Here is a 24,007-nt window from a genome sequence, read left to right as displayed (position 1 = left end):
CCCTATTCTCTTTTCTATCTGTTAACCAATCCTCTATCCATGCTAATATGTTACCCTCAACCCCATTAGCCCTTATCTTGTGTAACAACCTTTTATGTGGCACCTTATCGAATGCCTTTTGAAGATCCAAAAATACTACATCCACTGGTTCCCCTTTATCTACCCTGCTCCTTACATCCTCAAAAAATTCTAATAAATTTGTCAAACATGATTTCCCTTTCATAAAACCGTGTTGACTCTGCCTAATCATAAATCATATTATGATGTTCTAAGTGCCCTGTTACCACTTCATTATGAATGGATTCCAGCATTTTCCCGACAACTGATGTCAGGCTAACTGGCCTGTAGTTCACTGTTTTCTCTCCCCCTCCTTTCTTGAATAGCAGGGTTATATTTGCTGCCTTCCAATCCGCTGGGACCGTTCTAGAATCTAGGGAATTTTGGAAGATAATAATCGACATGGATCCAAAATCCTTTCAAAAATGTGCAACTAGTTTCTTGCCAATATTTGGTTGTCATCCTGTTGCATTACAACTTTTGCATATTCATAGTATTTTGGTTTTATTTCCTTCCCCGTAGTACAGTTTTGCTAGAAGATCACTAACAATGTTACCTAACTCACTACTCAGCAAGTGTGCTGATCAAGTTAAGAGGAGCCACTGCTATTTGCAGTGAACAAAAGCTGTGCAAAGGGTACAAAATGTGTGCTTTAGTTACATTCTCATCCCACACAAACCATTGATAAACTTACCATCATCCCGCACACAACAACTTGCATTTATATAGCGTCTTTAACGTAGTAAAACGTCCCAAGGCGCTTCACAGGAGTGATTATCAAACAAAATTTGACACCGAGCCACATGAAATATTAAGACAGGTAACCAAAGTAGAGGTAGTTTTAAGGAACGTCTTGAAGGAGGAGAGGTGAGGGAATTCCAGAGCTTCTGGCAGCTGAAGGCACGGCCGCCAATGGTGAAGCAAAGTAAATCGGGGATGCACAAGAGACTAGAATTGGAGGAGCTCAGAGATCTTGGTGGGTTGTCGGGCTGGAGGAGGTTACAGAGCTAGAGAGGGGCGAGGCCATGGAGGACTTGAACACAAGGATGTGAATTTTAAAATTGAGATGTTGTCGCATCGGGAGCCAATGTAGGTCAGTGAGAATAGAGGTGATGGGTGAATGGGACTTGGCGCATGTTAGGATATGGGCAGCAGAGTTTTGTATGACCTCAAGTTTACAGAGGATACAAGGTAGGAGGCTGGCCAGGAGAGCATTGGAATAGTCGAGTCTAGCACACTGTTGTGTTCGTAATAATTGATATTTTCTTTGCAAATATTTTTGAGATAAATTATATTTTTACTGAAGCCTGAAGAAATTCCTTCAGTTCAGAATAATTCATTATTCCCATACCGTGTCTTAGTGCAATTCAGCTTTCAGCAACTTTTCTACACTGGCTACAAACAGTTGATGTTGTCATTTTATACATTCTTATTAATGTATTTTGTTTCTAGTTGTGGCTCTTCATCTGCATCTCAGCTCTTCCCGTTGCTTGAAGCTTCAACAAGAAGCAAAATATATCCGGCCCTGGTCAAGGTCTCTGTTACAAGCAGTACAAAATAAAATTGCTATCCTAAAAATGGAAATATGTTCTCCAAATTGCTTATACTCTTTGGGATAAAAGGCACAATTTTCTATACTTTACACAGTCCACAAAGTTCACGCAGTGCTAAGAAAACAGGATCTGGCATTGTAATGTTGCAAAATCAATAGCATTTCAGTGCAGGCAATAAATTTTACTGCAGTTTTGATGGGACAGTTCTGTGAATGATGCTGTATCAATTCCACCTGTTGGTCCTGACTTGTTGCGATTTTGTTTAAAATAGGTTAGATTCTCAAATTGGAAAGATAGAAAGAAAGAATAAATTTGCACTTTTCACAACCTCAGGACGTCCCAAATAGCTTTACAGCCAATTAAGTATTTTTGAAGTGGTCATTGCTGTAATATAGGAAACCTATTCACTGCTTTAATTTATGGCGCAGCATCCCACAACAGATCCCATGATTTTCACCTTGCAATGCATTTTCCGCTTGCTGCTTCATCTCTAATTGGCTTCAGTTTTAATTAGCATCATGTTTTAAGTACCAGTATTCAGCATCATTCAGCCTGCCTAACAGTAAAGGAAGTTTCCACCTGCTTCTTTTAACAGTTGGTCTTCGGGTTGACAATTGCTCAGCTCACCAGCCCTTTAATTCATACTTTAGTCTTAAAAGGTGATTAACTGAGCGTTTTCCACCCATGCAACCTGCTGGAGACTCACCCAGACCCGCAAGAAAATTGTGATGGCGACCACATCTTCCTGTCTACTTCGAAAAGTGGTTAACGGCCACACTGTCATACAACCAAGTTCAAAATAAAGCTTATAAGATAATTATACTGAAGCAGAAAGAAACAGCAAAAAAATAGTAGTACAATGCTTGACTTACACAACATAAACTGTTTAAAAAACAAAAACATCTTTGTAGTTTTTTTTATAATAGCTTTTGACTGAGCGTGTGGGAAATTACTCCACAAATCCCTTCTGAGCGATCTCATAGTATTAGTACTGTGAAGCAGAGAACTGGAGACCACAGACCATTCCTCAGTCATATGCCCTTACTTTGAGGTTAACACGGGCTTATTTGGTAATCAAGCGCATTCTTCTAAATTGCCAGGCAATTAAGATGTCAACCATTTCCAATACTTAAATGAAGTCTCGCGGTGATCCGATGGTCTTTTTGCTTTTGACACCTGACAGCTATGGAAATCACATTTTGTCAAATGTGTGCATTCCTGTAAACACTATTAAACAATGTACAACCTGACTCCTCAGAACAAAGTTCCCTTGATGTTCAGCAATTAGAGATAGTAAATATCATTTACTTCCTGAACATGTGAACACTCACACATTGGCATATCAAAGAAGGATTGTCCAAACACACAGCCTATTCAGTTTCCGAGTACAAGGAGTGATACTAACAACAAAGGCTGGCTATCTCATTGAAACTGGATATATCTGGACACTTTCACGTACTAGCCATTCCCCTGACATATAGACAAATGTGCTCTTTTGCAGCTACAGTTAGTTAAAGAGAAGCATGTTTCCTCTGTCTCTAAAGTCACATCTAAAACTATAATACAGACGTTTATTTGACTTGATGCAGCACCAAAGTTCTGTTTTTGCTGCATGCTATATAAAACCTATAACCATTACCCCCTCTTCACCTCTCTTTCCCTCCCTCCCAACCCCCATACCCTTTAGATCATTTAATTTATGTATTTGTTGAAAACTGATGATAGAAAGGAAGAGGTGAATTGAGTTCATGTGCTCCATAGGTTGCCCAGTACTTTCCCAAAACTGGGAAATGGGCAGTTCACTTGACACTTAAGATTTGTGCTCCTTATGAAAGCCTTTTATTTCGCTAGCTATTTATTTTAAAATGTTAGACTTTAGGTCTTGAGGATTAGGATTTTTAATGCTTCCCACACAGGGTCATCAAAACAGGGTGATGAAATTTAAATTGCTGACCTTTCACCTTGAAGCTGTGGATTTATTCCAGCTCAGAGGGAATTAAAAAGCTTTCCTTTCTGCTGTTGTAGGTCCTAAGGCGATCTTGATCAGTTTGCCACTTAGCATGAGTTTTCAGCATGAAACTAGCTTTATTCCCTCTAAATTGGCACAAATTCCCTTGTAGGAAGACTCATGCTGGTGGCTTCTCAGTGGGAAAGAAAATTTCCACTGAGTTATTCCAGCCGCTCTGATGCATCTCCGAACAGTTGGTTACAGGATAGTAGAGCTCTAACAGGAGGTCCTTTACTCACACTTGTAGCCAGGAATTGTATGTAGATGCAAGGTGGGATCTTAAAAAGAGAGAAAAAGATTCCTAGATGGGGCTGAGCAACAGTGACTGGAGTATTGACCCAATGTTTCAGGTCTTGTATCTGGCCCATTCACACATCCAAGGGGGAGATGTGCCTGCTGATTATTACAGTGAATTTCTACTTTTGGGAAAAATATTGTCTGTGTAGATGGAATTTCGAATAGCTCTTCATTTAAACCTGATTTATTAGTAGTATCCTAATTGTGTTCAAATTCTATGATTGGGAACTTTGTGTATTATAAATGATGGACAAAAGGTTTGAGTAATTGAAGTTTTTCAAAGCATGTACAGTTATAGAAAGGAACAGTTATAGTGACTATTTTGCTCCTCTTAGGAAAGTACCACTGTCCAGTGATGTACTCTGTCTTCACAAACAACTCTTACATCGTGACTGTCAAGACTACTGGAAATGTCTATTCATACGAGGTAGGTAACTCCTGCTTTGATTGGCCAGTTGTAAGTGACTTTTCCGATCGGCCTTTAGACTTCTACTATTTGTGTTGGGAGAGAAATTTTCATCTGGTCTACAGTTTTCTACCTATGCCAATGAATCCCTGCTGTCAACTTAAGTTGAATAACTTGGGTACATCCAGATTATGCAAACCTTTCAAAATTTAACGCTTAAACTGTCAGCAGGTTGAGGGAAATGACCGTCTCCATTTTTAAAAGGTTTTAGCTGACACAAATGATAATATTACAGTAATAAATAACCCTGAGCTACAAAAAAAATACTTGGAGCTATTATAAATAATTTTAAGCACTTTTGCTCACTGTGTCTTTCCTCTCTATACCATTTTCTTCTTCACAAGTGTCATCCGTGGCTCAGTTGTTAGCACTCTTGCCTCTGAGTCCCACGCCAGAGACTTGAGCACAAAATCTACGCTGACACTTCAATGCAGTACTGAAGGAGTGCTGCACTGTCAGAGGTGCTGTCTTTCAGATGAGATGTTAAACCGAGGCCCTGTCTGCCCTCTTGGGTGGACATAAATGATCCCTTGGCACTATTTCAAAGAAGAGTAGGGGAATTCTCTCAGGCGTGTTGGCCAACATTTATCCCTCAATCAACATCACTAAAACAGATTATCTGGTCATTATCACATTACTGTTTGTGGGACTTCGCTGTGTGCAAATTGGCTGCCGTGTTTCCTATATTACAACAGTCACTACATTTCAAAAGCACCTCGTTGGCTGTAAAACGCTTTGGGATGGCCTAAGTTCGTGAAAAGCACTGTATAAATGCAAGTCTTTCTCTCTTCATTGTTTGATTTTCATTTTCATTTTGCTTTTCCTCCCGTGTACTCTAATTAATTCTTACCATTTTCTTTTTTCAAAAAATATTAAAACCCTTTGTCACTCAATTTCGTTCTCCACACCCAAAGGGTCAGTCTTCCAGCCAAGCAGAAGTTAAAAGACTGATGTGGTTGTGTCGTAGACATGACCAGAACAATCTTAGAAGCACGGAAACACACCGCAGCAGGAAAGGCTGCCAACAAGACGTGTAAACTCGTCAAAGGCCCAAGGTGCCAAGCAGAGCCAGATAAGCAACCCTACCCATTACATGGTAAAGGTTAAAGATCTGAATCTGTCCCTTTCTCATTCCCCCAATGAGAACAAACTGAACTCTCACCTCATGCACCTAACATATCCTCAGAATTTTCCTGTATGCAATATTGTTTCCTCGAAATTTTCCCCAAGAGAATGTATGGAAACAAAATGTCTCTAGTTTTTTGATTTGCTGTCCCAAGAATGCACACAGTAAAAATGTCGCCCATGATTGTAATTCTGAACCGCACAATTTTTTGATCCAAAATTATCCTAGTCACCCTTCTCTAAATCCTCTGCAATACATCCAAATGCATCTTGAACTGTAAGAGTACTCTAAATAAAGCCTGACCAATCTGTCTTACAAGGTTAAAATAACTTGTGAACTTGTTAAAAAAAAAAATGACCTTGAAAATTATCAAGTGCTCGGTCATGTTAATTGCAGGCTCACATTGCCAGGATGCTTGCAGTGAATGGTACCTTTTCCAGTAGACACTTACCTGTTCTCTACATGCATTTTCTGTTTCCTCTGCCAGTCCATTATCTTGTGTGTTTCAATGGTAAATGTTGTTGCTCCGCCCTGCTAATTAATTTGGACAAATCCCTTTGAATGCTATTAAAACATAGGGCCGATTTTCCTGGCCCAAGTGCCTGTAGGAGAGGCATAGCACGTCGGAAATTTGGGCAGAGACCCATAAAGCCAGGTCTCCACTTCCATAACGCTGCCCCCAAATTGTCGGTAGCACAGTGCCACCTACCTTGGAGACGCAGATCAGGAACTGGGTGGATTTAAATAGAGACAAATATTTCATAGATAGGTAAGTTTAGGCGTGACAGGAAAGTATAACAGGAAGTAAGTGTCACAATTAAAGGGAGTGAACATTATACACGAGCTATATTCCCCCTAGAACAGACCTCCGTGGAATTTCACAAGGTACTGCTTTTCCCCCATGCTCTTCAGCTACTACGACTATGACAATGACACATACATTAGAGCTTTTAATGTAGAAAAATGTCCCACGGCAATTCACAGAAGTGTAATTAGCAAAAATGGAGGCCGAGCAAAGGGGGAGATATTAGGAGGGCCCACCAAAATCTTGGTCAAAGAGGTGAGTTTTAAGGAGCGTCTTAATGGAGGGGTGTTGGAGAGAAAGGTTTAGGGTGGAATTCTAGAGCATAGAGCCTAGATGGCTGAAGGCATGGTAGGCAGTGGTGGGGCAAAGGGAGAGGGGAGCTGCACAAGAGGAATGCAGAGTTCTTGGGGGATTTGCAGGACTGAAGGAGTTACAGAGATAAGAGTGATGCCATGAAGGGATTTAAACACAAGGATGAAAATTTTAAATTTCAGGCGTTGTAGAGACTGGGAACCAATGTAAGTCAGCGAGGACAGGCGTGATGGGTGAGTTGGACTTGGTGCGAGTTAGGATACGGTCAGCAGTGTTTTGGATGAACTGAAGTTTATGAAGGGTGGAAAATGGGAGGCTGGCCAGAAGTGCATTAGAACAGTCGAACCTAGAGGAAACAAAATCTTGATAGTGACATGTAAAATGCTTGAGCATTTTTGTCACAAATTGTTAGATAAACTCAACTGTAGTGTCCTAAATGTGCATCATTCATTTGTAAATATGGAGGTAACATTTGCTATTTCCAGCCATCATTTAGAAGCCCTGAACTCGTAAAGCTAACATAATTTAACGAAGGCCTGACCTATTTTCTCATTTATATCATTGTGGATTCTAGGCTGTGTCTAGGTGCTACTTCATACTAAATCTAAATATATCTGTTAAGCAGTAGTCACTTCTGATAAAATAGTTTGCACCTTCCTTCCCTCTCCTGTCACTGATCGGTCCCCTTTACCTCTGGGATGTTGAACTCCTCTGTGATTATCATGTTATGATTTTCTGTAGCCTCTCTTACTTGCCTGAGCTCAATATCTGTACACTGAACTAGTGTTAAGTAACAGTTGACAAGTTATGTTGCTACTGTTACAAATTTCTGCTAAGATTTCTTCGATCTACACTAGGCTTCTGTTGCCCAAGGATGTCCACTTGTTCTTGTCTGATGGAATGGGTGAAAACAGCTATATAGAGGGACCCTGGAGAAAATCATTTTTCAAAATAGCCTGAGCTGCTGATGTAAATGCATTATTGTGGTATTGAGCCCGGAAGTCCCAGCTTTGGTTCCCAGTATGAGCTGAGTTGGCCTCAACATCGCTGAAAGAAAAAAGAAACTGCAGGGTCCTGATCACTATCCGGTGATCCCTGCTGGAAGTGCATGTCCAGAGAGCACAGGACCCAGCTCAGCTGCAGTGCGTCCCACAGTCAAACAGCCTACCAAGCTGCCTAGAATTGCACACTGCAGGTTGAACAAGATACTGGAGGGCTGCAAGTGTTTGTGGAGCCGTACACCCGTACAATCACCGCCTTCAGGAAAGCATAGGTTAAGGGCAGAAAATATAGTCACATACTCTGTCATGAAAATGTTACCACATGACTAATAACAGTCTAGATGAATGCAGTGATATAATGGGGAACTACAATCCATCATTTCTGTATAATCATTGAATTCTGTTTGGAATTGGTGGTTACTTTTGATAGACTGATCAGCTCTTTTTTAAATCTACATATCTCTCAGGGCGATAGAGCAATATTTGTGTGCTCATTTGTGTTTCCAAATCACTAGCACCTGTGTTGTGACACATGAGCAGAAATAGTCTCTGGAATAAACAACTGGAGGATGAATCGTTCTCCTCCGCCATGCCCACCTGCCATTCCTGCCATTGTAAATGACTTACCAGGCAGTAGTTTTATGTATGAATGGCACATCGAGGTGCTGATGTGACAACGTAAATTGAAATAGTGATGGTGTTTGTGTATTTGTGAGATTTCTCCAGATCAGCAAGTGTTGTGGCAGACAGTAAGAGGTGGCAAGCTTCTGTGCTGGCATCCCTTGAGTTCAGCTGATGTTGTTCTACTGCAATATTTAAACATACTGTGAAAAGTCACTGTATTACATGGGAATAGCAGATCTTTTGTATATTATAGAATTACTTGTGCTAAAATTCCCTAAATGTGATTGTAATGGGCTTTTTTCAGTTACCTTCCTTTATCCTGCTTCAGCAAGTGATTCAGGCCAACAATGTGGCAGCTTGTTGAGGTAACTAGATGGTAATCAGTCCTCACCCATTGACCAAGCTTCAGCCTTTCAGGCCAACCGCCTGAAGTAATGGTTGAGCCAGAGGACTTCATTGTAAAAAGACCAGAATATATGACTCTAGTTTTGGGTTGTTAGCTGTGCTAAATTAAATGAAGCAGAACAGACATTAAAGATTTTTGGAGTTTAGCCTGGTCATGCGGATTGCCATCTGTGTGGGGAGAGGCACAGCTAACAGATTCTATCCAGAATCTGGACATAAAACAAAAAAAGGATTTGCAGCAAGGAGATCTTGTCAATAATGGAATTCTTCAATGATTATTGATAGTCTTGACATTGAAAGAAAAGAGATTTGAATGAATTGAAGTCAGATATGTTTTTTTATTCGTTCATGGGATGTGGGTGAGGCCAGCATTTATTGCCCCTCCCTAATTGCCCTTGAGAAGGTGGTGGTGAGCCACCGCCTTGAACTGCTGCAGTCCATGTGGTGAAGGTTCTCCCACAGTGCTATTAGGTAGGGAGTTCCAGGATTTTGACCCAGCGACGATGAAGGAACAATGATATATTTCCAAGTCTGGATGGTGTGTGCCTTGGAGGGGAATGTGCAGGTGGTGTTGTTCCCATGTGCCTTCTGCCCTTGTCCTTGTAGGTGGTAGAGTTCGTAGGTTTGGGAGGTGCTGTTGAAGAAGCCTTGGCGCGTTGCTGCAATGCATCCTGTGGATGGTAAACACCGCAGCCACGGTGCGCCGGTGGTAAAGGGAATGAATGTTTAGGGTGGTGGATGGGTGCCAATCAAGCGAGCTGCTTTGTCCTGGATGGTGTCGAGCTTCTTGAGTGTTGTTGGAGCTGCACTCATCCAGGCAAGTTGAGAGTATTCCATCACACTCCTGACTTGTGCCTTGTAGATGGTGGAAAGGCTTTGGGGAGTCAAGAAGTGAGTCACTCGCCACAGAATACCGAGCCTCTGACCTGCTCTTGTAGCCACAGTATTTATGTGACTGGTCCAGTTAAGTTTCTGGTCAATGGTGACCCCCAGGAAGTTGATAGTAGGAGATTCGGCGATGGTAATGCCCTTGAATGTCATGGGGAGGTGGTTAGATTCTCTCTCTTATTGGAGATGTTCATTACCTGGTACTTGTCTGGTGCGAATGTTACTTGCCACTTATCAGCCCAAGCCTGGATGTTGTCCAGGTCTTGCTGCATGCGGCACAGACTGCTTCATTATCTGAGGGGTTGCGAATGGAACTGAACACTGTGCAATCAGCGAATCAGGGAAGGTCATTGATGAAGCAGCTGAAGATGGTTGGGCCGAGGACACAGCCCTGAGGAACTCCTGCAGCAATGTCCTGGGGCTGAGATGATTGGCCTCCAACAACCACTGCCATCTTCCTTTGTGGTAGGTATGACTCCAGCCACTGGAGAGTTTTCCCCCTGATTCCCATTGACTTCAATTTTACGAGGGCTCCTTGGTGCCACACTCGGTCAAATGCTGCCTTGATGTCAAGGGCAGTCACTCTCACCTCACCTCTGGAATTCAGCTCTTTTGTCCATATTTGGACCAAGGCTGTAATGAGGTCTGGAGCCAAGTGGTCCTGGCGGAACCCAAACTGAGCATCGGTGAGCAGGTTATTGGTGAGTAAGTGCCGCTTGATAGCACTGTCGACGACACCTTCCATCATTTTGCTGATGATTGAGAGTAGACTGACGGGGCAGTAATTGGCTGGATTGGATTTGTCCTGCTTTTTGTGGATAGACACACCTGGGCAATTTTCTACATTGTCGGGTAGATGCCAGTGTTGTAGCTGAACTGGAACAGCTTGGCTAGAGGCGCAGCTAGTTCTGGAGCACAAGTCTTCAGCACTACAGCTGGGATGTTGTCGGGGCCCATAGCCTTTGCTGTATCCAGTGCACTGCTGTTTCTTGATATCACATGGAGTGAATTGAATTGGCTGAAGACTGGCTTCTGTGATGGTGGGGATATCGGGAGGAGGCCGAGATGGACCATCCACTCGGCACTTCTGGCTGAAGATGGTTGCAAACACTTCAGCCTTGCCTTTTGTTCTCACATGCTGGACTCCGCCATCATTGAGGATGGGGATGTTTGCAGAGCCTCCTCCTCCCGTTAGTTGTTCAATTGTCCACCACCATTCATGACTTGATGTGGCAGGACTGCAGAACTTTGATCTGATCCGTTGGTTGTGGAATCGCTTAGCTCTGTCTATAGCATGTTACTTCAGCTGTTTAGCATGCATGTAGTCCTGAGTTGTCGCTTCACCATGTTGGCATCTCATTTTTAGGTACGCCGAGTGCTGCTCCTGGCATGCTCTTCTACACTCCTCATTGAACCAGGGTTGATCCCCTGGCTTGTTGGTAATGGTAGAGTGAGGAATGTGCCAGGCCATGAGGTTACAGATTGTGCTGGAATACAATTCTGCAGCTGCTGATGGCCCACAGTGCCTCATGGATGCCCAGTTTTGAGCTGCCGGATCTGTTCTGAATCTGTCCCACTTAGCACGGTGGTAGTGCCACACAACATGTTGGATGGTGTCCTCAGTGTGAAGACGGGACTTCGTCTCCACGAGGACTGTGCGGTGGTCACTCCTACCAATATTGTCATGGACAGATGCATTTGCGACAGGTAGATTGGTGAGGACGAGGTCAAGTAAGTTTTTCCCTCGTGTTGGTTCGCTCACCACTTGCCACAGGCCCAGTCTGGCAGCTATGTCCTCAGGACTCGGCCAGCTCGGTCAGTCGTGGTGCTACCGAGCCACTCTTGGTGAAGGACATTGAAGTCCCCCACTCAAAGTACATTCTGTGCCCTTGCTACCCTCAGTGCTTCCTCCAAGTGGTGTTCAACATGGAGGAGGACTGATTCATCAGCTGAGGGAGGGCAGTAGGTGGTAAACAGCAGGAGGTTTCCTTGCCCATGTTTGACCTGATTCCATGTGATTTCATTGGGTCCAGAATCAATGTTGAGGACTCCCAGGGCCACTCCCTCCTGACTGTATATCACTGTACCGCCACCTCTGGTCGGTCTGTCCTGCCGGTGGGACAGGACATACCCAGGGATGGTGATGGAAGAGTCTGGGACATTGGCTGAAAGGTATGATTCTGTGAGTATGGCTATGTCAGGCTGTTGCTTGACTGGTGTGTGGGAAAACTCTCCCAATTTTGGCACAAGTCCCCAGATGTTAGTGAGGAGGACTTTGCAGGGTCGACTGGGCTTGGTTTGCCTTTATCGTGTCCGGTGCCAAGTGGTCCGATGCCGGGTGATCCGTCCAGTTTTATTCTTATTAGGACTTTTTTTTAGCGAGATTGTACAACTGAGTGGCTTGCTCGGCCATTTCAGAGGGCAATTAAGAATCAACCTCATTGCTGTGGGTCTGGAGTCACATATCGGCCAGACTGGGTAAGGACGGCAGGTTTCCTTCCCTAAAGTTTGGAGAGACGGGTATGAGGACTCTTGGTTTTCCATGCTCGACAACAGTGACTCTCTCTCGTTTTTGATCCTGACTTTCATAAAAGAAACTTTTTTATAAACGGGCACAACATCATCCGATTACAAAATTTACTCCAACAATTTCTAAAGAAATTCTAAAGTTTCTTTTGAAAGATGCCTTTTGAAATTAATGTAGTAAATCTTGCGTTCAGGCAACGTTTGACTCAGCCTAGACAGATCAAAGAATAGGCTCCTTTATGATGGCATGATGAAGAGACCACTGCCTGATTCTGGCCTTGTTACTTTCTCTTTTTCTCCCTTCACCATTCGTTAGATTAAGAAAAATCTTTCCCCTTCCTCACCAACAAGGTTATAGTTTCTCTTCAATGCAAGACAAGTTGGGAGGATTCTGTAGCTCGATATGTGAGTGGTGATTTGCAAAGGAAATTTTTAAAAAAAGAAAGACTTGCATTTATAAAGCACCTTTCATGACCTCCGGACATCCCAAAGCGCTTTACAACCAATGAAGTACTTTTGAAGTGTAGTCACAGTTGTAATGTAGGAAACACGGCAGCCAATTTGCACACAAGGTCCCACAAACAGCAATGTGATAATGACCAGATAATCTGTTTTTTAATGATGTTGGTTGGGGGATAAATATTGGCCAGGACACTAAGGAGAACTCTCCTGCTCTTCTTCAAGATAGTGCCATGGATCTTTAAGGTTCATCTGAGAGGGCAGACGGGGCCTTGGTTTAACGTCTCAGCTGAAAGACGGCACCTCCAACAGAGCAGCATTCCCTCGGTGCTGCACTGGAGTGTCAGCCTAGATTTTATGTACAAGTCTCTAGAGTGGGGCTTGAACCCTCAACCTTCTATCTCGGAGGTGAGAGTGCTGAGTCACAGCTGTCACCATAGTAAATTTACAGTTCTGTGGCTTGCTGGAAGCTAAGGTACACCACCTTAGAAAGGGTATTAAATTTTGTGTATAATGGGAGTGATTGGGCAGTATCCATTGAAGTTCTGTGCAGTTAGAGGAATAGGAAACATCTGTTGTAATTCTGCGTACTAACAGGGCTAGAAGGAGCATCTTTTGGAATTCTAAGCATGTCCAAAGTATTTTTAGTTTGTTTTTGTTTTTATATAGGCTGTGGAGCAGTTGAACATTAAGACCAAGAGTTACAAAGACCTGCTGAATGATGAACCCTTTAATCGGCAAGACATCATCACATTGCAGGTACAGAGCTTTCTTTCACTCTGTAGATCCAATATTTATGAGTCAGTAATCAGGCAGCTTTTCATTCTGCATTATACAAGTTTTTATATGATCCCACTGTTTCCATCAAAACCCCATAGGGGGAGTAATGCTCCCTGCTGCATTAGGACTGTGAGTGGGAGAGCAACCCATCCTATGGGGGTACAGGGAGAATAGTAACAAGCAAGAAAGGTACACTTGCATTTATATATTTTCTTATGACACCTCTCAAAATGCTTCGCATATGTTATACAATAAACTATCTTGAAGTACAATGACTGTTGTTATGTAGGCAAAGGGGGCAGCTGTTTTGTGTACAGCAAGATCCCACAGCCAACAATGAGATGAACAACCAGTTAATATGTTTTTGGTCCGTGTTGATTGAGGGAGCAAAGTTAGCCAGGACACTGGGTTAACTCTCAGTTCTTCAAATAATGCTATGGGATCTTTGTTACTCACCTGAACCCCAGTCAGATAGGGTGTCATTTTAATGTCTCATCTAACATGCAACACTCCCTCATACTATACGGCAGTATCAGGCCGATTATGGAGTGGTATTTGAACAACCACCTTCAGATGCTGAGGGGAGTATGCTGTCAGCTGAGCCAGTCTGACACATCCTGCTACAGCAAGCAGAGTGGTGATGCTTTGTGTGGGGAGGGAGGTAAGGACAGGTGCAATGCTTCCACAGGATTGTATACAGGATGGTCATACTTCCTGCTGCTTGATCAATATTAAATGATAATATGATGGGTCTAATTTAGAGGAATACATAAAGGGACTAAAGAGCTTTCATTTCTAAGACTAAAATATCTGAAACTTTGTTTCTAACAATAAAGTCAAGCCTCCCCTCCTATTTTATAGTTGCTGTTTCACTTCGGCCTCCTGGTATCGTAAAGCCACTTACCGCCTGTACCCACCCTGCGTCTAGGCTTCCACTAATGCTCTTTCATAGGTTACAGCATGGAAGGAGGCCATTTGGCCCATCGAGTACGCTCTGTGCATGAGCAATCCAGCTAGTCCCACTGCCCCGCCCTATCCCTGTAGCCCTGCATATTTTTTTGTTTCAAGTACTTATCCAGTTCCCTTTTGAAGGCCATGATTGAATCTGCCTCCACCACTCCCTCGGGCAGTACATTCCAGATCCTATCCACTCGCTGTGTAAAAAAGATTTCCATCATATCTCCTTTGGTTCTCTTGCCAATCACCTTAAATTTATGCCCTCTCATCCTTGACCCTTCCGCCAATGGGAACAGTTTTTTTCTATCTACTCTGTCTCGACCCTTTGTGATTTTGAATACCTCTATCAAATCTCCTCTGTTCCAAGGAGAATAATCCCAGCTTCTCCAGTCTATCCACGCAATTGAAGTCCCTCATCGCTGGAATCATTCTAGTAAATCTCCTCTGCACCCTCTCTAAAGCCTTCACATCCTTCCTAAAATGCGATGCCCAGAACTGGACACAATACGTCAGTTGTGGCCGAACCAGTGTTTTATAAAGGTTCATCATGACTTCCTTGCTTTTGTACTCTATGCCTCTATTTATAAAGCCCAGGACCCTGAGTTTTTTTAACCACTTTTTCAACCTGCCCTGCCACCTTCAACGATTTGTGCATATATACCCCCAGATCCATCTGATCCTCTACCCCTTTTAGAATTGTGCCCTCTAGTTTATATTGCCTCTCCTCATTTTTCCTACCGAAATGCAACACCTCGCATTTTTCCGTGTTAAATTTTATCTGCCACGTGTCCGCCCATGCCATCAAAATGTCTACATCCTCTTGAAGTCTATCACTATCCTCCTCACTGTTCACTACCCTTCCAAGTTTTGTGTCATCTGCAAATTTTGAAATTGTACCCTGTACTCCCAAGTCCAAGTCATTAATATATATCAAGAAAAGCAGTGGTCCCAGCACCGACCCCTGGGGAACACCACTGTACACCTCCCTCCAGTCCGATAAACAATCATTCACCACTCCTCTCTGTTTCCTGTCATTTAGCCAATTCTGTTTCCATGTTGCTATTACCCTCTCTATTCCATGGGCCACAATCTTAATAGCAAGCCTACCATGCGGCACTTTATCAAACGTTTTTTGAAAATCTATATACACCTTATCACCCCTGCATTGTCCTCATCTACCCTCTCTGTTACCTCATCAAAAAACTCTATCAAGTTGGTTAAACGTGATTTGACTTAAACAAATCCGTGCTGGCTTTCCCTAATCAATCCATACTCGTCCAAGTGACTGTTAACTCTCTCCCGGATTATCGTTTCCAAAAGTTTCCCCACCACTGAGGTTAAACTGACTGGCCTATAGTTGCTGGGTTTATCTTTACACCTTTTTTTGTAACATTTGCAATTCTCCAGTCCTCTGGCACCACTCCCATATCTAAGGATATCTGGAAGATTATGGCCAGTATCTCTGCAATTTCGCCCCTTTCTTCCTTCAGCATCCGAGGGTGCATCCCATCTGGACCAGGTGACATGTCTATTTTAAGTACAACTTGCCTTTCTGGGACCTCTTCTTTCTCAATTTTTAGCCCATCCAGTATCTTAACTATATCTTCCTTTACCGAGACTCTGGCAGCATTTTCTTCCTTGGTAAAGACCAATGCAAAGTACTCATTTAGTACCTCAGTCATGCCCACTGCCTCCATGAGTAGATCTCCTTTATGGTCCCTTAATGGCCCCACCCCTCCTCTTACTATCCGTTTACTGTTAACGTGTCTGTAGAAGACTTTTGGATTCCCTTCCCCTCCAGAATGTTCTGCAGCTGCTCAGTGATATCCTTGACCCTGGCACCAGGGAGGCAACATACCATCCTGGAATCACGGATGCGACCGCAGAAACTCCTGTCTGCTCCCCTAACTACAGAATCCCGTATCACTGTTGCTCTCCTGACCTATCTCCTCCCCTCCCCGTACAGCTAAGCAACCCATGGTGCTATGGTTTTGGCTCTGGCTGTACTCCACAGAGGAACCCTCTCCCCCACCAGTATTCAGAACTGAATACTGGTTAGAGAGCGAGATGCCCTTAGGGGACTCCTGCACTCTCTGCCTGGTCCTCCTTGTCTGTCTGGCGGTTGCCCAGTCCCTCTCTGCCTGCACTCTCTTAAGCTGCGAGGTGACCACCTCCTGAAACGTGCTATCCATGTAGCTCTCAACCTTTTGGGTGCACTGTAGTGATGCCAGCTGTTGCTCAAGCTCCTAAATCCGGTTTGGGCTAACCATTTGGAGATGTATGTCAGTGATTCTCGGGCGATGGTTTCCCTATTACTGCGGTGCTCCAGTGCACTGTGCCACTTTGGGGCTGCTACTTTATGAAAAATGCGATTTTATTTGTTTCATCTATTCTGTTCCAGAAGCCCAGCATCCATAACCTAGAATTTATGATGTTAAATCTGGTTTCCATAAACTGGCAACCAACTTGTAGAACCAATTTTACCTCAGCATATAAGAGTGCTCCTGGGCTACCAAAAGCTATCTGTCTATCTATATATATCTATCTATCTATAATCTATATCCCAATGATATGGGCTGGTAATTGGTTGGGAGGTAGGATAAAAGGTTTGTTCTCTGATTGGTGGGATATAACAAATGGTGTTCCATAGGGTTCTGTACTGGGGCCTCAGCTTTGCACTATATATTAATGACTTGGATTAAGGAATAGAGAGTTGTCACCAAGTTAAGAGGCACAGTAAATTGTGTGGCTGGAAAGAGGAAGTTACAAAGTGACATAGACCGAGTAAGTGAGTGGGCAGAACTATGGCAGATGGAGTTCAATGTGGGAAACTGTGAAGTCGGCCACTTTCGATCTGAGAAAGACAAATTTGAATATTTTCTTAATGATGAGAGACTGGGAGCTGTGGAGCAGCAAAGAGATTTAGGTATCCATGTTCACAAATCACTAAAAGCTAGTGCACAGGTACAAAAAATTTAATTAAAAAGGCTAATAGAATTTTGGCCTTTATCTCAAGGGGATTGAAATTCAAAAGTGAGGAAGTGATGCTTCATTTATAGAGGGCCTTGGTCAGACCCCATCTGGAGTACTATATTTTGGGCACCGTACCTCAGGAAAGATATATTGACCATGGAGGGGATACAATGCAGATCCACCAGAATTATACCAGGGCTTAGAGTTAAATTATGAGGACAGGTTGCATAAACTTGGCTTGTATTTCTTTGAGTTTAGAAGATTAAAGGTTATCTATTTGAGGTATTTAGGATAATTAAGGGATTCAATAGGGTAGATACAGAGAAATTATTGGAGGGAAAGCCTGATTTTCCAGTGATTCTTGAACCTGGACAATAGTCAGTCAAAGAAAAGCTCATGGTAATTTTATTAATCAAAAGTAATTATTTATTATAATTCATATGAGCATGCATGAAGCAAAATCAAACAGTACATATGATCATACTCTACCCGTTATACGCTTAGTTTGCAATGTGATTATTTAATGATTTAACAATTCATAAGAACAAATAAGGCAAATCGCAAAATACATACAACCATAGAAACCAAGGGTTTTTACATCTAGGCAGTTAGTGATCAGCTTTTTCGGCGCTTGAGGTTTTTGTTGTCTTCTCGGACGTCCTTGTTGTAAGCAAAGCTTTCTTTCAAGCTCTTTGACTGCAGTATCTGTTCTTGGTGCGAGATCTTTTTATATTATTTTTGACCAATGGGATATAAGATTGGGGGAAAGTGTCATTCTTTTTGCTGAATCTCACCCCCTTTGTTGCTAGGCTTCATCCATTACTAGGTCTCTTTGATGTACCTCAGTTAAGACCAGGTACAATGATCTCAAACCATTGAAATGTGGGGGCCCCCCTCTTATCTTTGTTTAGACTCTTTTATGGCCTTGTATATTCTGTCTTGTTCAACACTTCTAACTGTCATAGTGGTTTCAAATCCTCTTGGGCAGTCGGAATGCGTAGGGCCTTTTCTATCTATATACAAACTTGTTTTATAGCTGTGATAGTCTCTGGTTCTAACGGTTTCCGCTATCATCCCTTATCAGCTATTTTCATAAGCTAAAGGCCTGTTAGAAATTTCTGAAAGCTCTTTGAATTCCTGCAGTTGTTCTTAAAAAAAAAACTGTTCAAATTCTGGCAGTTGTGTTTGCTGTTTCAAATGTAATGTTTTAAAAGGGGAACAGTTAACCCTTTCCTTCAAATATAACACTGTTCAAAGGGGTTTTAACCCCACACTATTTCCTCTGGTGGGGGAACCCAGAACAAGGGGGCATAATCCTAAAATTACAGTGAGGCCATTTAGGAGTGAAATCAGGAAGCACTTTTCCACAAATCTGGAAATCGTTCCCTCTAAAGGCTATGGATGATGGGTCAATTAAAATATTCAAGACTGAGATTGATAGATTTTTGTTAGGTAAGGGTATCAAGGGATATGGAACAAAGGTGGGTAAATGGAGTTGAGGTACAGATCATTGTTATATATCTATGATTCTATGATATATGCATCAAATTATAAATATATGTAATATATCATTTGATGCATATAGTTTCACCACACCAGAATTATAAGTGAATGCTGATGAAGAAGGGATTTTAAAAATATGATTTTAAAATGTGATGAAAGTAATACGGCTGCATATTCAAATTTGCTTTTTAACACTAAGTACTTCAAATTATTCATATAGGGTTTTCAGGAAAATGTAGTGCTGTGTGTGTAAAACTGGTGGACTGTTGATCCACCATGTGCTTTTAAAAACTATTGACTATTGTTCCTTGCTCTTCCTAGTGCAGACTGTGGAGCTCTGAGCTTCTTGTGTTTGATGTTGGCATATTCCATGCTGCAGATTTTCAATCTGTTAACAATATTGCAATAAATTCTGCTGCACAAATGATATCTTGAGTAAGATTTTGTGAATTTTAAGATTGGAACTCTTCTGAGAACATAAGTAATAGGCGTACGCCATGCGGCCCCTCGAGCTTCCTCTGCCATTCAATAAGATCATGGCTGATCTTCTACCTCAACTATTGTCCTATCCCCATATCCCATGATTCCCTTAGTAAGGGAAAAACCTATCGATCTCAATCTTGAATATACTCAACGACTGAGCTCCACAGTCCTCTGGGGCAGAGAATTCCAAAGATTCTTAACCCTCCGAGTGAAGAAATTTTTCCTCATCTCAGTCCTAAATGGCCGACCTCTTATCTTGAGACTATGACCCCAAGTTCTAGACTCTCCAGCCAGGGGAACAGCCTCTCAGCATCCACACTGTCAAGTCCTCTAAGAAATTTATACATTTCAATGAGATCACCTCTCATTCCTTTAAACTCCAGAGAATGTAGGCCCATTCTATTCAATCTCTTCTTATAGGACAACCATCTCATCCCAGGAATCAATCAAGTGAACCTTCTTTGTATCCCCTTGTAAGGCAAGTATATCCTTCCTTAGGTAAGGAGACCAAAACTGCGCACAGTACTTCAGGTGTGGTCTTACCAGAGCCCTATATAATTGCAGCAAGACCTCCTTACTCTTACACTCCAACCCCCTTGCAATAAAGGCTGACATACTATTTGCTTTCCTAATTGCTTGCTGTACCTGCATGTTAACTTTCTGTGATTTGTGTACAAGGACACCCAAGTCCCTCTGAATAACATTTCATAGTCTCTGACCTTTTTTAAAAAAAAATTCTGCTGTTCTGTTCTTCCTACCAAAGTGTATAATTTCACATTTTCCCACATTACACTCCATCTGCAACCTTCTCGCCCATTCACTTAACCTGTCTATATCCCTTTGCAGACTCTTTGTGTCCTCCTCACAGCTTACTTTCCCACCTAGCTTAGTATCATTAGCAATCTTAGATACATTACACTCGGTCCCCTCATCTAAGTCATTGATATAGATTGTAAACAGGATCCCAAGCACGGATCCTTGTGATATCCGGCTAGTTACAACGTGCCAATCCAAAAATGACCCATTTATTCCTACTCTGTTTTCTGTCAGTTAACCAATCCTCAATCCATACTAATATATTACTTCCAATCTCATGAGCCCTAATCTTGTGTAACAACCTCTTGTGTGGCACCTTATCGAATGCCTTTTGAAAATCCAAATATACTACATCAACTGGTTCCCCCTTATCTACCCTGCTAGTTACACTCTCAAAAAACTCTAATGGTTTGTCAAACACTATTTCCCTTTCATAAAACCATGTTGACTCTGCTTCATCATATTATGATTTTCTAAGTGCCCTGTTACTACGTCCTTAATAATAGATTCTAGCATTTTCCCTACTACTGATGTCAGGCTAACTGGTCTATAGTTCTGTTTTCTCTCTCCTTCCTTTCTTGAATAGCGGGTTTACATTTGCTACCTTCCAATCCATTGGGACTGTTCTAGTATCTAGGGAATTCTGGAAGATCAAAACCAATGCGTCCACTATCTCTGCAACCACCTCTTTTAAATCCCTAGGATGTAGGCCATCAGGTCAGGGGATTTGTCGGCTTTTAGTCCCATTAATTTCTCCAGTACTTTTTCTTTACAATATTGATTACTTAAAAGTTCCTCACTCTCATTAGAATATTGGTTCCCCACTATTTCTGGTAATTTTTTTGTGTCTTCTACTGTGAGGACAGATACAAAATATTTATTTAATGTCTCTGCCATTTCCTTATTCCCCATTATAATTTCTTCTGTCTCTGCCTCTAAGGGAACCACCTTTACTTTCGCTAATCTCTTCCTTTTTACATGCTTGTAGAAGCTCTTACAATCTGTTTTTATACTTCTTGCTAGTTTACTCTTATATTCAATTTTCACCCTCTTTATCAATTTTTTGGTCATCCTTTGCTGATTACTAAAACCCGCCCAACCCGCAGGCTTACTACAGATTTTGGCAACGTTGTAAGCCTCGATCCTTAACTTCTTTAGTTAGCCATGGTTGGATCACTTTTCCTGTGGAGTTTTTATTCCTCAAGGGAATGTATATTCGTTGAGAATTATGAATTATTTCTTTAAATGTTCGCCATTACTTATCTACAGTCATATCTTTCAATCTAATTTCCCAATCTACCATAGCCAACTCGCCCGGCCCAACGGAACAGCTCCCTCTTTCTCCAGTACCAGTGCCATGAATTGAAACCCCTGCTTCGCACATCACTCTTTCAGCCACGCATTTAACCATCTAATCTGTTTGTCCCTATGCCAATTTGAACGTGGCTCAGGTAGTAATCCAGAGATTATTACCTTTTGAGGTTCTGCCTTTTAATTTGGGCCCTAGCTCCTCAAACTCCCTCAGCAGAACCTCATTCCTAGTTCTACCTATGTCGTTGGTTCCCACATGGACCACAGCAACTGGATCCTCCCCCTCCTGCTTCAAGTTGTTCTCCAGCAGTGAGGAGATTTCCTTAATCCCTGGCACAGGGCAGGCAACACAGCCTATGGACTCCCAGTCGCTGCTGCAGAGATCAGTATCTATCCCCCTAACACTACCACATTCCTTTTTGCCCGCCCCCCCCCCAGCACTTGAATGGCTTCCTGTACCATGGTGCTCTGGTCAATTTGCCCATCCTCCCTGCAGTCTTTGTTCTCAATCCACACAGGTAGCAAGTACCTCGTACTTGATGGACAAGGTCAAGGGCTGAGGCTCCTCCACCACTGCATCTGGGGTCCTCTTACCTGTCTGACCCACAGTCACATCCTCCTGTTCTTGACCACAGACCAAATCTAAACCACTACCTAACCTAAAGGGTGTGACTGCCTCCCAGGTCAAAGTGTCCATGTAACTCTTTTCTCCGCCCCCCAACCCACCCCTGATGCATCTGCACCTCGGACTCTGAGCTTAACAACTCTGAGCCGAAGTTCCTCGAGTTGTGGACACTTACTGCATATGTGGTTGCCTGGGATCACACTGTTCTCCATAAACTCCCACATGCTGCAGTTACAGCATACCACCTGCACTGCCATCTCTATCTAACCTTGTTTTATTTATTTACTTAAAGTTTTTATGTAATTAATTCACTTGGTTTATTTTTAGTTATTTTTTAAAAACTAATTAATTTTTTATTTGTTAATAACTTAATAAAGTATTAGCAAGTTATAGGTTCCTCGTTTAAACCACTCCTCTAGCTTAGAGAGCAAAAAAATGTATTACTCACCAATCAATCATCAACTTGCTGACCCCTGATGTCACTCTTTCAAATCTTTGCTTGTGTATGAGTTGGTCACAGCTTAATGTGCTCTGCTTTTGGTCACTGGTCCTGCCCCTTCTGCTCTCGGACCTTCGCTCCCGCTCCTTTTATCCCCAATAACCATTAAAAACACTAACCAATAAATGAAATACTGACTTACCCTCGGCGCTCCACTATCTCTGCAGCCACTTACACTAACCACCAACAACACTTAACCAGTAAACTAAATACTTATCTGTAACTTACTCTTGCCAGTTTGCGTTGTATTGTGGCATCACATTTTGATTTTTTTCTCTGTCTGTTTCAGACTCTCTGCTGCTTCTTTATGTTGAGGGGAAGGGGATTCCCGTGCTTTCTCTGGGCTGCTCTCTCTCTCTCTCTCTCTCTCTCTCCCCCCCCCCCCCCTGCTCCTTTATGCTAGGTTGCTGGGGGATTCCTGTGCTTTCTTTGGGCTGCATGCTCTCTCTGCTGCTCCATTATACCGGGTCGCTGGAAGGGGGAGGATTCCCATGCTTTTTGGTAAGTCGTAAAAAGAAAAGTGCATGTGTGATCAATTCACCAGGTTTTAAGGTATAGTGCAGGATTCTTAGCACCAGTGCAAAAAATAAAGGAGAAAAACCTTCCAAGCAAAATACTGCAGATGTTGGAAATCTGAAAACAAAAATAGAAAAAGCTGGAAATATTCAGCAGGCCAGGCAGCGTCTGTGGAGAAACACAAGTCAGTCAATCAGTCAACATTTCGTGTCTAAGACCCTTCCTCAGTCCTTCCAGAAACAGTCTGTGTGCATCTCTCAAATTCAACTTTATAATTTTTACAAGTAGCTAACAAATTGCACTCATCAGCGCAGCTTCTAATTTCTAGGCTGCATGATTGCATAGAAGGTAAAAAGCAGCCTGTTTCCCAATGCTTCATCTAAGCTGGTGTGAAAAGGTCCTGGCAATCACACCAATTAGGTTTTAAACAGAATGGTTCCTTTGAACGGTTGCGAAGTGTGAAACTGCATCCGTTCTTATCCTGATAGTCAAGGAATAAAGCAAAAATGCTTGATGTGGATGGAATTAGATGCTGACGCAGAGGATCATATGCTTCATCGTGTATATATAAACAGCTCTTCCAACTACCACTGACAGCTGGATTGTGCGGCATTTGTAGTAACTGAATTAATACTTTAATGAAAACCTGTCATATCTAAAGCACAACAAATCTGGACACTGTCAATCTGATATATAATCATGCAGAGAATATCCTCAGGATTATAAGAATCCAGACAACCTGGCTCCTGTACTGTGTAAAAACTCAATTGGATTGCTGGGAGACCAATGAGCAACCAAACCAGAAACACCTTTTGGTCAGCAAGCAGAATTATCACTGTTGAACTGAATCCGATGCATTGGATTTATAAGCATTTCAGTACCATGTTTTTACTAAGAGAACAGGACTTTTGGTGAAGCATCACTCAATCTGCTTAACACTTGTCACCTGTTTCCAAATAAACAAATATCTCATCATTATGATTCGGCCTTAAAGATACAGAGACTTCAAGTAGTCAA

The 24,007-nt window shown here is 42.4% G+C and overlaps 1 protein-coding gene across 1 annotated transcript in view; it reads left to right on the top strand.

Annotated features, from left to right (window-relative positions):
* ppil2 (peptidylprolyl isomerase (cyclophilin)-like 2) overlaps positions 1-24,007 on the top strand; it is a 296,148-nt gene that overhangs the window by 55,094 nt on the left and 217,047 nt on the right. The window contains exons 7-8 of the mRNA XM_068005535.1: positions 4,251-4,342; positions 13,197-13,286. Coding sequence (XP_067861636.1) covers positions 4,251-4,342; positions 13,197-13,286 — 182 coding nt within the window. The remainder of the gene's footprint in view (positions 1-4,250; positions 4,343-13,196; positions 13,287-24,007) is intronic.

The sequence above is a fragment of the Heptranchias perlo genome, chromosome 25 (assembly GCF_035084215.1).
Source record: "Heptranchias perlo isolate sHepPer1 chromosome 25, sHepPer1.hap1, whole genome shotgun sequence".
Taxonomy (NCBI): Eukaryota; Metazoa; Chordata; class Chondrichthyes; order Hexanchiformes; family Hexanchidae; genus Heptranchias; species Heptranchias perlo.
The sequence above is the reverse complement of the archived record's forward strand: the minus strand, read 5'-3'. Positions and strand labels throughout refer to the sequence as shown.